The sequence below is a fragment of the Cryptotermes secundus genome, unplaced genomic scaffold (genome assembly GCF_002891405.2).
Source record: "Cryptotermes secundus unplaced genomic scaffold, Csec_1.0 scaffold49, whole genome shotgun sequence".
NCBI classification, from domain to species: Eukaryota; Metazoa; Arthropoda; class Insecta; order Blattodea; family Kalotermitidae; genus Cryptotermes; species Cryptotermes secundus.
In genome coordinates, this window is record NW_019744106.1 from 4,482,186 (window position 1) to 4,499,122 (window position 16,937).

At 39.7% G+C, this 16,937-nt stretch overlaps 1 protein-coding gene across 2 annotated transcripts in view; it reads right to left on the reverse strand.

Moving 5' to 3' along the window:
- Positions 1-3,272: 3,272 nt before the first annotated feature.
- The window catches only part of LOC111874364, a 43,340-nt gene continuing 29,675 nt past the window's right edge, over positions 3,273-16,937 (reverse strand). For both annotated transcript variants that reach the window (XM_023869812.1, XM_023869813.2), the window contains exons 10-11: positions 13,890-14,070; positions 3,273-12,635 (exon numbers count right to left, since the gene is read on the reverse strand). In XM_023869812.1, the coding sequence (XP_023725580.1) occupies positions 12,424-12,635; positions 13,890-14,070 (393 nt within the window). In that variant the 3' untranslated portion in view covers positions 3,273-12,423. The remainder of the gene's footprint in view (positions 12,636-13,889; positions 14,071-16,937) is intronic.

Below are 16,937 nucleotides of genomic sequence, written 5' to 3' on the forward strand. Positions count from 1 at the left end.
TGTTGACAATAATGTTGTGACGCACTTTCCAAAGCATAACGTAATTAAGATGTATTAATAACGAAAAGTCGAAAACACAGATAGACTAGTAGAGATGCCAGTTCGGAACGAATCGATTTAGGAACTGGAACTGAAAGAAACAGTGTACGGCTTTGCTACCCTCGACACTAGGACGGCGCGTAAGTAGTGTTGCATATTTCGCAAAGTCGATGCGCTGGGCCCTAGACTACCGTTCCACTCGCCTTATCCCAGCGACCTTTTCATAAAATACACAACATCCGACATATTTTTGGTATAAAGGATCAGTCAATATCACGATCTCAGATTTCGTGACTATGGTATTGTCACCTGTTAGGTAACTAGACACCCGGTTTTAATTGGTAATTGGAATTATAGGATTCGTATAATTAGTAAATATATGTAATTATAGCGCTATCGCTAATTCACACACACTGCAATTCACCACAGCGCCCACTAAGCCATCCCAGTCTGCCGTGTTTCCGCCGGTTGTCGCCTGGTAACGGTTACAACACCGTAGATTCCTCAGCTACCGTGTTCCACAGCTCCGGTCCTCGCTGGCTGGCGTCTACTTCACAGCTCAACTAGACGTTTACCTAGTTACAGCCTGCTAACAACATCTATTCCTCACTTCCTTACGGCTCAAGGACTGCATTTCCTAACGTCGACTCCAGACTGGTACTGCTCTGCCGATGGCTCCTAAGTCAGGGCCCAGTAGCTCCTTTCTGAGACTGCTAACCATTGACTACTCGACTCCGAAAGTCATATGTTACGACCGACGGGCAGTCGGTAACTCTGTCTTGGTGCCAAACCCCATTTGGGGCCCAAGACCAGATTTTTGTTACTATCAGACAGTTGCGAGTTTGCTGATGTGGGACGCCCTCTCTGACGAGAGGACGGGTCTGTCGTTTGGTTGGTCGGTCGGTCAGTAGCGCCGTCTTCTGTTTACCGTGCCGCAACCTAGCAAAAGAAAGTCTCTTTTGGTTCCACAATTTCGCCTTTCAGGCGTCATATTACATTATATCTCATAACAATTTACTTTTTGGACATTGTCCACTCTCCGTGTGACCACCTCCAGCACGGGAAAAGTGGAGCTCTTCATAGCTTGATGTATACAGGCAAGGCCATGTATCAGGATAGGAAGGATTACGAACGCTGTGCACGATCAGACACTTCGTGAATACCGACAACACTTCACTGATTGCATTGTCGAGCAACCGCCCTTTTTCATATAGAAACATGGTACGGTTGTTATCCCACAATTTATGGACATTCCCCCCAAATTCCGACACATTGGGAACAGTTTCAATATTAGGAATATTTTCAAAATTAAACATACACTCCGTAGAACAATTATTAAACTGGACCTATTAGAGATGCCCACCAGATGAAGCAGTGTGTACATCCCACGTGACTGTGTCAGATGTGACATCGGCAAAACAATCATACCTTTAGAAGTACGCATTAAGGAGCACAAATATAACATAACCCAAGGTCTGCTTGAAATATCAAAATTAGCCCAACATCGAACACAGCCTACAGAAAATACAAGGAATTAGCACACGTCTGTGGTAGGTGATCTGATGAGCCAACCAAGACTTGGCACCTCTCCCATCTGGATTCCCATTTTCAGCAGGTTACGGCTCAGTCCAGTTTAAGTATTATAGAGATGTTTCATTTATTTAACAATTATCGGCACTTTTTTTTTGCTGTTAGCTCATTTACACGCAGGAAATTTTATCTTTTTGAACCTTAACCCTCTGTATTTGTTGGATTTATGTTTTTATGTATCTTTGTCTTATCTAAGATTTTAAAGGTCGATAGACTACGTCCTGTAATTGATTTTATTGTACCTACTGCTGTTTTCTTTAGAATTTTAGTCAGACTCTGACCGTTAGATTATGCACGGCCGTAGATGCAAAGTCTCACGCATGTTGAGTTTTAAATTATCTTGAAGTGTTCTGTCATTCCGGGATATAATGCTATGCAATCCATAGAAAGTCAACTGAAGTTTCGGAGGAACATGTCGCCCCCATTTTTTAGGGTCAAAGAAAAAGCCAAGAAAGAAACACAGCGGTGGTTGTGAAAAGCACTGTCTTCTGGGATGTAACAAAGTGCAGTCCACCGATGTTCCGCAGGACTTTTTTTTTCCGCTGGCTCTACAGCCTTCTTGGGTCCTGGCCTCTGATTTTTCAGTTTCATGATCATTTTACAGACGGTAAGACTCCTTAGACAGGTGATCAGCTAGTCTCAAGTCCTCTACCTAAACACAGGACATCACACACACACACACACACACACATACACAAATCAAACATCCACGCCTTGTGTGGGATTCGAACCCATGATCCCGGCTTCCGAGCGAGCGAAGACAGTACATGCCTTAGACCGTTCGGCTACCGTGACCGGCTCCGCAAGACCGTGCTGTCTCCATTATCAGGTTCGAAGATTACGCCAAGCATGATGCCAACAAACTAGGTAACAAACAGAGCAAGTGATGGATCCTACGGGACCCGAGAAGACAGCACTCTCTCCTTTTAGCCGCTTTGTTTCCGATCTCTGCTGTAGAAGCGTCAGTTTCTCTAAACAAATGCGATCAGTGAGCTAGAATTTGCCGTTAAATTCATTTAAAAACGCAAAAACTGCCTTTAGATAAAGAGGACGGGTTCATGTCAAAATGAATAGCCATTCATTTCAATGTGAAACAGTGAGCCAGACCGCTTTACCAGTTCCTTTATTACGAATACAGTCCTTTTGATTCCCCGTTCAAGGCCACTGGTGGCCTCAATAAGGATTCGGGGAATTTGTACAACAGAGAGGGGCAAAGCTTGATTTGGGCTGAAGCGTCAAGAAAAAGGAAGAAAACTGAAGAAAGAGGAAAATAAAGAAAGGGAATAGACCGATTAATGAAAGATTAACAACCAGTTGGTAGCTGCAAGGACTGCGTGATTTACAGCACTTTCTTCTGTGCAAGAAATCTCGAAGTGCAAGGTTAAATTCATTGCAGCTAACAAACATCCACTCGTTTGAGTCACGCAGAAACGTGGGGACTTTGACCAGCAAACTTCAGGCTCTAATCGGCGTACAAATACTACCACATCGATTATAATCATTGACAGCTGCGTACTTCGTTCAAGACAATTGCCACATACAGTGAAAAGAGAAACAAATATACAAAAAACGAAAATAACTGCTTGATAAGTATCCTGAAAAGGGATGTCAATGTAGTTACAAATGAAGAGACTGTAATCATGTACTGTTAGTCTATAACTTCATTCACCATTTAGGATGTTACAACTAAGCAATTCTTTTCATACAAATAAATACACAGCATATTTATAGACAATGTAGGCAATCAGTTCCTCTGTACAGGAATTAAATAATTATAAGTTTATAATTATAATTTCTACTTTAGTCTAATTTTCCATAACAAACTCATGTAATTTACATTTCAAAGCTTGTTTTTTCAATATCAAGTTGAAATTCTTAAACATAAAAATATATAGATGTTTCCTCTTTTTCATTGCCGTGACTGCTCATATTGCAGTGTTCTGGGCTGTCGTCGTATGCAGATATAATATTTTCAGAGGAACCTGCAGCCTCCTTGAGACCCGATGATTCTACTGGCCCAGACAGGGGTCTCCTCTACTTCGCTTCTGACTAGTCAGATTCTTATCGCTACGGCTACAATGTTTACCCTTTGCCCTTGGACCCTGGAGATGGAGTCAGCAGGTTCCACCTACCACAACTTGAACATAGAGCAATGTTTTTGACATACTATTCATGCTGAGCCCTCATTACACAAAACTATAAAAACTAATTAGCATGCTGTAAATGTTCAGTTACATGCCAAGACTAAAACAGTAACATGGCTTGAACTGCAGGCAAATAGAGGTCATCTGGTATCAGAACAAGATAATTTGTTTCTATTTTTTTTTTCATGACAACAGCACAAAAAACTTATTAAACTGATAAATAATACAAATTCATGTTGTATTTTTATTATGATGCTCAATTAAATGTCAGAGTTTAAATGGCACAAAAGTCTATCACATTACTACCACTACAGAAAGAGCAAACAGACCATGTTACTAGTTGAACTTTTCTAATTTATATTTCGTATTCTGACTTCAGTTCAGTATCATCAGCAAATTGAAAAACAGTTCCTTATATACAGTAATCATATTTTTATTTTTTTCTCATTTCAGACAGTCACATGTTGTTCCTTCAACGTATAACTGCAAGAGATAGGGAAAACAGTATTATATATGGGAAGCAATAGAAATAGCTGCCAGGGATTCTCACTCTGCAGCTAGCCAATTTGTTTGTGCAACACTGTGCAATGAAAACTAGACACTGTCTGAATTACATATTTGATTTTAAGTGAATAAATTACAATAGCAACAAATTAGTGATTTTCATTTCACTCATCCTGTTGTGTTATAATATACAACTTCAAATTCTTTGGCTCTGCCAAAACTAGGCACTGACCTCGATAAGAGTTGTGTTGTGATGGTTTTAATAAAGAAGTTAAACAAATTAGTGGTTACATTGCAAATCAACATCTGAGAAAAATGCTTATTTCCTGACAGATTGAGTTGAACGTGATTATCAACATCTAATAAGGATTAAATTAAATAATGTAAGATATAATCATGCAATTTCTCAACGATTTGACCCTTGTGTGATACTCCCAGTTATGTGAAGGAATCCTATAAAATGTATACTGATTGCAACATATGGATGGTGTTTTGACCTGATATGATACTAAATGTCATCTTGTTGGTGATAAGATTAACATTTTTGTACATTTATAGATCTGTGTAAAGTTCTGTTTCGATGACTGCACAGACTTATATATAGGGCTTCTATTTACTACTTCAGGATATACTACATTAATAATCACATGTTTAGTTTCTGGTTTTAAGTAAGATGTTTAAATAATGTCAGCTATTTCTGCCTCTTGCTTGAGATCCTGTTAGTGCAGTGGATTCCTCTGACAATGGAAAAATGATGGTAGATGTTTGTTTGAATTATAAACAAGTCTCTAGATTTGCTCCTCCCCCTTAAGGTTATTATGTAACATTTTCCCTTGACTCTATATTCTGTGTTCGATCCATATGTATTCTATAAATTTCTGATATTCATATGCTTGTGAGAAATTAGACTTGTACAGGAATTTTCTTCCATTAGGTTACGTACACAAGGTACACACACTAAGTTATCGATTAGATGAACATTTTAGTGAGCACAGATCCCATAAAACGTCTTAGCAAATGATCAAGGATAAATTCTGATAAGACAGAAGCTTCTAGAAACGGTGTTCAAACCAAACTTCTATAATGTATATAATGTAAGATTTGAGGCTTTCATAATGTAGGTTCAGCATTTAGCTCTATAAATTACTGGTACACATTTGTGTATGAAGATTAAGGAATTATTTGGCCAAGAAGTTCTGATATGCAGACACTAAGAAGAAAGAATTATTCAGGTATCTCTACTGTTGTGTTTAATATTAACTTTCAATGAAATAATTGCAAGACACAAAGTCTCCAGATCGAACTAGTGGAAAGAATTGAAAAAACACAATTGGAACTACAGGCAGCAGAATTGTCCCTCGATGAAAGGACAAGGAATCTCCAAGAAGACCTAATGAAGACCTTTAATCAAACCTGAGACAAAATTGAGGAAATCAAACACGAGTTCCAGACCAGGTTGGACGAGACGAGACAGACGAGGGCCAAGAGAGAAAACACAGTTGGTGCAGGCACAGCTCACCCACCGACACTTGACGGAAATTCAATGTGGAGCATGTTCTGGCAACAATTCGAGACAGTAGCAGAACACAACCAATGGTTAGGCCAGGAAACATCGACGTACCTAATTACTGCTCTGAAGGGCTGGGTGGCAGAAGTGCTACCCGGCATTCCGACGAATACGACTTATGAGGATACCCTTCAGGCACTAGAGGACCATTTGGGGGACCAACACTTTGCAGCTGCTTACCACTGCCAATTAAGAACAAGGACACAAAAACCTGGAGAATCCCTGCAAGACTTTGCCACGACCATTGAACTGCCATCATGCCTACCAAACGCTACCTGCAGACCACATAGGAAGAGAAGCAGGGAAAGCCTTCGCATACAGAATACGAGACGCCGACATCAAGATTCAGCTGTGGCTGGGAGGGGAGAAGACAGTAAACGAGGCCTGCTGACAAGCACTAGAGCTGCAGGCCATACTGGGAGCAGCTAGATCTCACGAAAATAACACTAATGCATACCGGAAGTACCGATTGCCCCCCACCCAATGAAGAGATGGAAAACAATCGAGAGTAACTGCCCCAACTAAAGGAAGGCTGATAATGAGCTGCGCCGGGAACATGAAAATAGGCTAGGCAGATACACATAGCCAGAACCTTAATTCAAGACCGTCAGGAGGTACCAGTGAGGGTCTTTAATGCTACATGTCGGGACTAAAAGCTCACGAGAAGATCCACTTTGGCATACTGTGAGCCAGTCTCGCTAGTGACTATGCCAGAGGTGGCGCAGACCCGGGCCCAAGATCCAAGATCAAGACTGGAGGACATAATTGCAGAAGCCAAACCACACATAACCAACGAGGAATTTCATGAGTTGGGAGAACTCTTGACCGAGTAAGAAGATATTTTTGCTGGAAATAATGAAGACTATGGGAGAACTAATAAAGTGTATCACCATATAGATACGGGAGACGCCCGATCCATTCACCAACCCCCAAGGAGTCTGCCCCTAGCGAAGCAAGTGGAGGTCAATGAGATGCTCAACAACATACAACGCTATGGGGTTATCAAGGAATCAGACAGCCAATGGCCGTTCTGGTCAGGAAGAATGGAGAACTCCATTTCTGCATGGAATACAGAAAGTTAAACAATGTTATAAAGAAAGACTGTTTTCCACTGCCCCAGATTGGTGACACTCTAGACACGCTGGCTGGAACCAATTGGTTCTCCACTCTTGATCTGAAAAGTGGATATTGGCAAGTCAATGTACACCCGGATGATAAGGAGAAAACCGCATTCTTGACAGGTCATGGATTATGGCAGTTTACAGTCATGCCCTTTGGGTTCTGTAACGCTCTTGCAACATCCGAAAGGCTAATGAAAAAACTCCTGTGAGGTCTCACGTACGATTCATGTCTCGTTTACTTAGACGACATAATCGTAATTGGCTGCACTTTCCAAGAATACTTGACGAACCTGCGAAAAGTATTTCAGCGGTTCTGGGAAGCCCGCCTAAAACTCAATCCAGAGAAGGATCAACACTTTCAGGAGGAGGTACGATACCTTGGGCATATCATATCACCTAGAGGGATAACCACTGACCCCGAGAGACTGAAAGCCATGTAGGAATAGCCAACCCCAAAGAATAAGCATGAAGTTAGGAGCTTCCTGGGGTTATGCACGTATTACAGATGATTTATTTCCAGTTTTGCAAACATTGCAAAACCACTAACCAAACTCACCGAACAGAATCAATCCTTTCAGTGGACCCCAGCGGTGCAAGGCGCCTTCCAAATGCTCAAGAGAGCCCTGTGTGCCACCCCGATTCTTGCCTACTCCCAACCAGGAAAGAGGTTCATCGTGGACACAGACACCAGTAATGTCGGAATTGGGGGAGTACTCTCTCAAATACAGGATGGACAAGAGCATGTCATAGCTTACTACAGCAAGATGCTAAACAATGCAGAGAAAAACTACTGTGTCACCCGACGAGAACTACTTGCCATAATGAGAACAGTGATCTCAAAATATAAAAATGTGCATGAGTGCAACTTGTAAACTGTCTACTGAAAGACAGAAGGGTACAAAATTACAGCTTGAATGTATGCAAATTACGATTCTGAAAATAAAATGGTTACAAGGATTGCTTGCAGTGATACAAATTATACACTGTGGAAAAGTTGTAGGTATAAAATGTGGAATGCTTAAATCATTTCCTCCACCTGAAAAATGAGATACAATCTCAAATATCTTTTTGTCATTCTGACATGCCCCATGACCTACAAAAAGAACACAAATCTGAATGATAACACTTGGGTTATGTGGGTTTGGGAAAGAAGAAGAACAGAAGCTGCACATGAGATGCCTTAAATCACTGACAGAAGTGACCTTACAAGACACAAAAGCAAATGGGAGAACATGAGATTTACTGTAAATTGATAATATGGTAGTACATATGTGTATCACTTCAATTTGAATGTGTTAGCAGGATGCAAGGTTACCAGCATTAACTTACTTACATAATCCCTTAGGACAGAGACATAGGAAAACCTAAAAGCATGTGAAAAACCCAGTTTCAGAACTTCTGAACATTGAAATGGACTTGTTAACACTTTGGTTGGGAGAAGACAGAGAAAACCTTTAATGAAAACACATGGATGTAACAGATGAGTTACACATGGAACAGAAATATTTACATAGTTCTGTGATTAAAACATTCTCATATTATAGTACTGTAAGGGCAGTTACACTGTAGATATAATGGGATTATTAAGTAGTTTAGCTGACAGAAAATGAAATTCATACAGAATTTCAGTGACAATATTAAAATGGATATTAGGGTCGTGCCATAGCTCAAGCAGTTACTTGCTGGCTTCCCCAAAACACAAACATATACTCTTGCTTGGCTTTACATTCCAAGTTACTGGGCATGTACAGGAGGGCAATACTAAAATTTTGAGCACAAAATGAACAACTTTTGCAATTTCATTCTGTTCTTTTAGGCGATATCTGAAGACTATAAATAGCCTCATTTAATGCTATGTGGTGATTTCTAAATGCTGTGGAACGTCAACTGAACACTGATATAAAAATTTAAATACAATCACTGTAGTTAATTTGTAGCTCAAATATATATTTATGTACATTATGGATTTCTTGTTCAGGTCATTGACTACAGTTCCACTGACCTCGACTTTCATTTTGTTCTACTGTACAGGAAGTGGGCAGATAATATTGTAACCAAACATATTACTTCTACAATCTTTTGGCAATCTAGTGAAGAGTGTGTCATGGCCTTCTTGTGATCTATTGTTCAAGTATTCTTTTATACTTCTAAAAACAACTAACCAGGGGTGTGCAGGAAGAGACACACACTATTTTATATGGGCAATAATAAATAATATTAGTCCTCAAGACTATGGCATTAAGAGAGCTACAAAGGCAGTGCCTGTAACAGCCTCAAGAATGTCACTTGTCCCACTACAAGATGGACACATAAATTCTAGCATTACCTGTGATACATTCTTAGTTAGAAAGCCTCTCACCAGTGTGCAAATAAAACCACCAGAATAATCACATATGAAAACATAAACATTTTTACAGGAATAACTATTAGATTGTATGTAAACATCTCTGAGGGGCCATAATTATCAGATAATGAATACACATTGTTACATCATTAGAAAGTTAACAGTTTTAACACTGGAGCCAAAATCAAAACAGTAGAGATATCACTGAATATTCAGGCCTTTTTTATGTAAGGTTGCCTACACAAAGTATTACATGCCCTCAGAGATGAGTAAGCAACATCTAACTTCAGATCCACAACATTTTAGCTTAGCTGTAAGCATCAAGAAGCACAGAAGTATAACAATCATATGTTAAAGCTTACAGACATTCATATAGCCTTTGCTTGAAAAGAAAAACTTGATTACTTAGCCGGCATAAGACAATTACACCTTTTGGAAAATGCTTTTGCTTTGATAATGATGAGAAAGGAAACCATTCCTCCTCCGCTGACATCAGACAGAGCTTGTCTCAATCACTGGATACTGAAAGAAATTCTGAATGAAGAATACATTCCACTGATATTGAATTCAGCGGCAGGAGATAAGAAACAAATGTCAATAAAATAAAAACAAAACTCCAAGAGAATGAAACTGAAATCCCCTGTATTTGGGTTAAAACCCTTCAGAGTCACTATAAGCAATTCTAAAATGCAACAGTACAAAATGTTCCGTTTGACATCAAATACTGTCAGCATGGGACAAAGGACAGATGCCCTACCCCCCAAAATGATGATGAAAGCTGCAAGGAAAGGAAACTAAAATTCCTTACGGTATAGTTAAAATCTTGCAATGTTTTATGTTAACAGAACACATTTTCTGCTCTGTCTCTAGTGACCAACTGTATGACATTAATCCTACTCAAGCCTCTTTACTTGTAGCTTTTGTCATTTTTTCACTCGTTTCATGTTATTGATGTTTAATGTCAACATAAAATTTTCTATCACTTTCTAGGACTGTGTACAGTGACTCAAAGAATTTTAACATCTATATGGGACTACTTAAGATGCTGGATAACGTCCAAAATAATAGCCCTAGCTATGAAGGCTTTGTGGCAATTGGATAATACCTGTTTGGGGAGGGAGAACTCTTAGTATTTATCAGTAATGTGTAACAGACAGAAGTATACTAATATAATTAACTTGTTAATTGTAAATAATCATTATTTTACCATCAGACACCACTAAAATTACGAGATATTTTACTTAATTATATTCACATAAAGTTTAACTTTTAATATCCCTCTTAAATTAAATGAATATCCCTGAAGACAGAAATCTTGCAGCTGTAACATGTATGGTGAGTTTTAAAATATGACATATCAGAAGGCTTTAGGAAGCTGTCATGTAAAGATCAAATATTTTGATGACTAAGGTACAATGTTGCAATCAGTCTTCAGTGCTTGCTGCCACTGACAGTGAATTTGTCAAGCTGAAACAGAAACAATATCCATTTCCAGAAGTTGGGAGACAGACTGAAGATGCTGTTACAGCTGTCCTCTCCATTAAGACTGTTACAGTTTGTAAAGCAACACTTTATAATAATAATTTTGCAGGAATGAGATTTGAAGTTCTCTTAGTTCTCATGGTTCAAAATGTCATCTTCTGGGTCATGACACTGTGTGGCATTGTACAGGAACCTGTTGCCTCCACCTTCAGTTAGAAGTGAATGGAGCTGGGATGTAAGTTGGTTTATATGGAAACAGTGGAGGGATCAAGTTGAGCAAAATAAGAATGGCCAATCAGAGCCCAGACTGAGGGCCAGGAGATGGAGTTCCAAAGTGGCCAATTGGAAATGGGGAACAGTAAAGGTTCTTTTCAGGACCATTGCAATAGTTAGCATGAGATATGCAGACATAAATTCCTCAGTCTTTACGAGAACATCATTTCACTTCTTCAGTGTGTGAATGAGGTTTCTATTACCTGCTAAGGGTGAAAGAAATCATCTACCCTGTTGATGCTGTTTGGATGCATTTGAATTCCTATAGTTGCCCTGATATCCAGTCTTAATCACATAGGAGAAGACCCCAGTTCAGTGAGAATTCTGTTGTAGGACTTACATTCACTGACACAAATAGGGCCCTATCCCAGTAATACAGTAAGGTTGTGAACTTTCTGCCAGGGAAGTCATTAACATACTTTGGTCCACTGATGATGATCTAGCCCTAAAACCACTGGACATGTATAATATTCACTTTGAGTCACTGGGCAAATATCCATCTTTATATACACACAAATCAGTTGGCATTGTATCTGCCTGCATCACTGCAACCATCTACCGAACACCGGTATCCTGACTAAATATTCCAGGTGCATGGACCAGAGAGTGAGCTCCATCCCACCAACAGTACCAGGGAATATGGTTTCCCCAGAGCATGGTTATTGAAGCTTCTCACTTATTTCCACTGGAAAAAAAGAGGTTCTCTTGAAGAACAATAAACATCCACTTATCATTTTCTCTGCAATGGCCCTAAGGACAGCCTTTCCTTTTCACCCAGACAGTGTTTCCTCTCCTCTCTAACACCATGGGATCTCATTAGGCTTCTTATTTTCTTCAGCCCAATCCTTCCACCATTCCCATCTACAACGCAGCTCCACTTACTTATACCCTGAAGATGCACACAGCAACTTCCTATGAAACCAACCACTCTCATGATTCATGGTATTGTTGAAATTACTTCCTACAGCTCATCACTTGCTCATAACATTTATGCACAGGATATCCTCAGTTTGTTTTGTATCTTAAGTTTAAATATTATCTTTGCCAACAACTGCAGTGATAATGTGACCTGCCTTGTACAATATAAAACAAACAATCCAAGTGATTTAGGGAAGACTGTAATCTTAGTTACGACACTTACAAAGGGCGCATTTTTCACCACTATATCATCAGCAGTACTGACTATACACATTATGTAATACAATCTGAAAAACTTTGACAAATCAAATCAACAAAGTTATTACTTATTTTTTTAAATATATAATATTCAAACAATGTTTAATAATTATCTTGGAATATATAGTGTCTGTATATGGTTTCTAGATTTCTATCCATTTGAACAAGCAACAAAGTAAGTTTCTAGCAACCGGTTTCTGTGGGTTTGATTCGGAGTATGACGGGCACACTGGTGCATGGAAGGATTGCCAACTCTGTGACTACAGCTGTCACAAGGTCAGGTGGCGTAACGTCATATGTGAGGTTTAGTGGGGTCAAGCTCCCTATACTCCTCCACTTTGACAAAGGCCACTCCTTGGAACAAGAATCTGTCGGAATGAGGTCATCAGGATTACCTGTTCAAAACAAAATACATGTTATAAAAAGATAAAACAGTTCTGTCCAGTGTGACTGGTGAAGATTTTCCTTATTTCAATTCTTCTTGCCCTTACATGTTTTGGTCCTTAGAGACCATCATCAGAGGGACATAAATACAGTTTGGAAACTACTAAAAAAACAGTAAAAACAACACAGCGTGCAAGGAACAACCACAGGAACCTTTTTCCCAAGAACGACAGGAGGCACGTGTTTTTCACAGGGGGAAAAGTCCATTTAAATCAGGGTTGTCCAAGATGGCGATAAAAGTATATAATTTACTATCCTAGAATCACTGTATTTATATCACAGTCTTATCGCTATGTCACTTTATTTAAAACTATTATAGAAAGCACTACACACTATATGAAGCCATTTTTACTAGCCCTGTGAAATACCCGCGTCACATGACCACGGAGCGCGTGCCTCATTGTGCAGATGCAACCTTTTACATTTCTTAAGCTAGAGGGCAGAATAATGCAGCCATTGAAATGAATGATGCTTCATTATGTTCCCAATACATAACTCTATGCACCTGCCAAGTTTGAATGAGATTGGTGCAAAGAAACCTGAGATTTGAAACTCTAAAGTCACAATACATGTTTTGTCAATCAAAGCAAGGATGCTATGTTTTTTTAGAGATTGACATATGTTGACCACAGCAGTGAAAGGGTTAATACTGCTTGAGCCCCTAAAACGATCATGAAACTTGGCATATGCATCATACAATATGAGACCTGCTCAACACTATACTGCATAAATCCCTCCTGTCAGTAATACCAACACTGCAGCCTCTCTTACAAAGCCTCACCAACAGCCTTTCCTCATCTTCCCATGGTGCACTGTTTTCACTAACAAGGCCATGGCAAATACTTTATCAATTTAAATTGTTTTAATACAAGCACAATTCAAGTTCTATAGAAACTGAGTTTATATGTTGTAGTACTGATTTACTGACTTGCTTATACATACATAATATGGTTTTGCTTCCTTTGTCATATCAAATACTCAATTTGTAGTGAAAGGAAAGTAGGCAATTATTTCTTCCAAGAACTTTTTTTCATAATCCCAGTAAACCTGAATGCTCCCATGGATTACACTTCCAGGGCCGCTGATCTAGACGGAATGCCTGAAGATACAGCTGTTCTTCTTTTACCATCATGAGGAACCACAGATAATTGATATATCTTACAAATGGAAGAGGAATAATATTATACAGTGTTAAATATACATACCAAGTTCATTGTAGACAAATGAATCAGTCTGCACTCTCTCACAGAACTTGTGTGTTTCACAGCAGACTAGGACAGGAACATTGTATGAGTGAGCTAGTAATGCGACCTGTGATGAACCAGCTCGAGACATTACATAGCCATTTGCCAGAAGTGCATGAGCACCTAGGAACACCTTTGTTACCTGGAACAAGTATATTCTTCAACTGCCACACATCTAGGTACTTTGATATCACATATTTTCATTGGATAAAGGGAATCTTGTTTGAAGAATTCAAATTCTTTCTCACTATGCTGAAACTACGGTTCTTAAACCTTCTGTCACTTTTGTTCAATAGCAAACAGACCAAAGGGACTCTTCTTCAAGTGACAATTCTGTAGAGTATGAGTTAGAGAATAACATTCAGATCTCTCAGCAACTGTAATGGATGTTTAACTGGTCCACAGTATGTGTAGTGTCAGCTTGAAATGTGGCTTGAGTAACAGGAAAACATGTACATAAATTTCTGCAGTGCACTTCTTCATATGCACAAGAGTTACAATATACACATACTCTTACTTAAATAAGTCTTTCAAGTCATGTATTGCTTATCAAGTGCATTTGCAATTCTGCTAGTTACGCTGTCATTACACCATTATAAGGTTATGAATGAAGAATCATTTGAATGCACTGTATAAGCATCATGAGAGCAAATTGAAACAAGTGTTTAATTTTAAAGCCAAGTATTTAGATAAATCATAGACAAACATAACAACAAATGACATCATACAATAAAGCCACACAGCACATATCCGTGAAATCATATCTTAATTGCAACTTATTGTTGACAACTTTATTAGTGTACTAAATAAATCAAATTCACTGTTCTACAAATAACTGTTTCAAGCATGAAAGTTCTACCATCTAGAAGACTTCTGTACCTGTATCTGGATGATACAAAGGTAAATGATCAGCATACAGGAACTTATCCTCATGTCTAGTATATATATATTCCTGTCAGTTTTCTGTTTTGTACCATGGACTCTGCTCTGTTACTCCTTCCAATGTATATGGTTAAAGCAATGTGCAAGTGATGTGGTAGTTTCTGGCTGGGATTTGAACCTTCATTCTTATTCCATTTCTTTAAGCGGCCTCCGTAGTCTTGGGGTAACGTTCCCACCTCATGACTCAAGGTACGCGGGTTCAAACCCGGCAGAGGTCGTGGAATTTTTAAGGGCGGAAAAATTCAGGGAACAAGTCCTCCAGGAGGGACTTTAAGCCGTGGGTCCCATGTCGTAGCTTTACGGCACGTAAAAGATCCTCATGTCTCTAGGAGACCTCTGAGCTAAATTATGCAAAAAAAAGTTTCCCGCCCAAGTAGTTTCCAATGCCTCTGGTAGATGGGGGAACTATTAGGTAACGAAGGTTGACTTCGTTGGCTGAGCGGGGCTAATAGCATGCATCAGTACCGGTAGGGTATGGCGACTGGTAGAATATCAAAGCGGGGCATACAATAGATCAACAACTGGTCGTGATGCATGGGGAAATCCACCCCCTCCAATAACAATAATAATAATAATAATAATAATCCATTTTTTTAATGCCAAAACCAGATTCTACTGCTACCTGCGCCTATCTAAAATCCATATAACAATCCACAATGCAGCATGAAGTATAATTAATATAAAACAGTTAAACTGTAAAAGGGCCTGGGGGATAAGGGATAGAACTGCTAGGTTGTGTTGCCATCCTTCACTGAGGCCCTAAAAATGATTCAAAGTAAGGAGATACCTTGTCTTTTGGTATATAATGTGCTGAAATCTGGTAGATTTTTACACTGATCTTTTTGAAGGATCATACTGTCTTCATCTCCCGAAGATAGTGCCATGGTTTAAGGGTGTGAATACGAAGGGGGACCCAAAAATAACCGGAAACGACATGTTGTGCGCGCATGCTTTGTAGTTACGAGTTGTGCTGCTAGGTGGTGTTAGCTGGGGGTCTCCCGCGACTGTTAGTGAGCTGGCGTCAGTCTGAGTTAAGTGGTTTGTCTGTGGTGCTCTGTTGTGCGCATTCCTGTTTCAACCCTTTGGCGATTAGTGAGATGGCCGACCAGAAGGAACAAAGAGTGTGTGTGAAATTTTGCTTTCTGTTAGGGAAAACTGCACTTCACTCTTCAAGTCGCAGCAAACATTCACGCGGTTTTCTCTTTGGTCATCTCCGAGCAAGCGAGGAACAAATTTTGGAGACACCCGTCTCATGTGCAAACCTTCAGTTAAAATTCGCTGGACCGTGCTCCATGAGATGTTCATTTCCTCAGAAAGTTGGTCTATGGTCTTTCGACGATCTTCATCAATTTCACGCACACTCTTTGTTCCTTCTGGTCGGCCATCTCACTAATCGATAAAGGGTTGAAACAGGAACGCACACAACAGAGCACCACAGACAAACCACTTAACTCAGACTGACGCCAGCTCACTAACAGTCGCGGGAGACCCCCAGCTAACACCACCTAGCAGCACAACTCATAACTACAAAGCATGTACGCGCAACAGGTCGTTTCCGGTTATTTTTGGGTCCCCCCTCGTATACACAGGGTATGGATTGGATTTATTGGCCACTTATACACACCACTCAAAGCTACAATTACAGCACTCTCGCTATCTCCACACTCTACAAATCACTACACGGTAAGTGTTCTCCCAGCCTGCTGTGTCTCCAACAGCTTCTACATTCACGTCATCACTGTTCAGCAAATATCCCACAACTGAACTCACTCAGCCAGCCTGTGGTCCTCACTATACAGCCTCAGGGTGAACACAACAGAAAAGACTGCTTTCAACAGTTTTCTTACTGTTGTTATTGGCGACTGTTTAGAGAGAGCACAGATATCATTTCCGCAGGCACATTTGTAGAATCATTGTTCAGAAACAGCCACTTGTTTATTTGCCTGCTGCACAGCAATGACTGTACTGGTTGTTTGTTTCAAGGGCTTAGCCTAGCAAACAGGTCTATATGCCACATTATATTCCCCTGAAATGCCAGTAAATATCTACCAGACTACACAGTGTCAC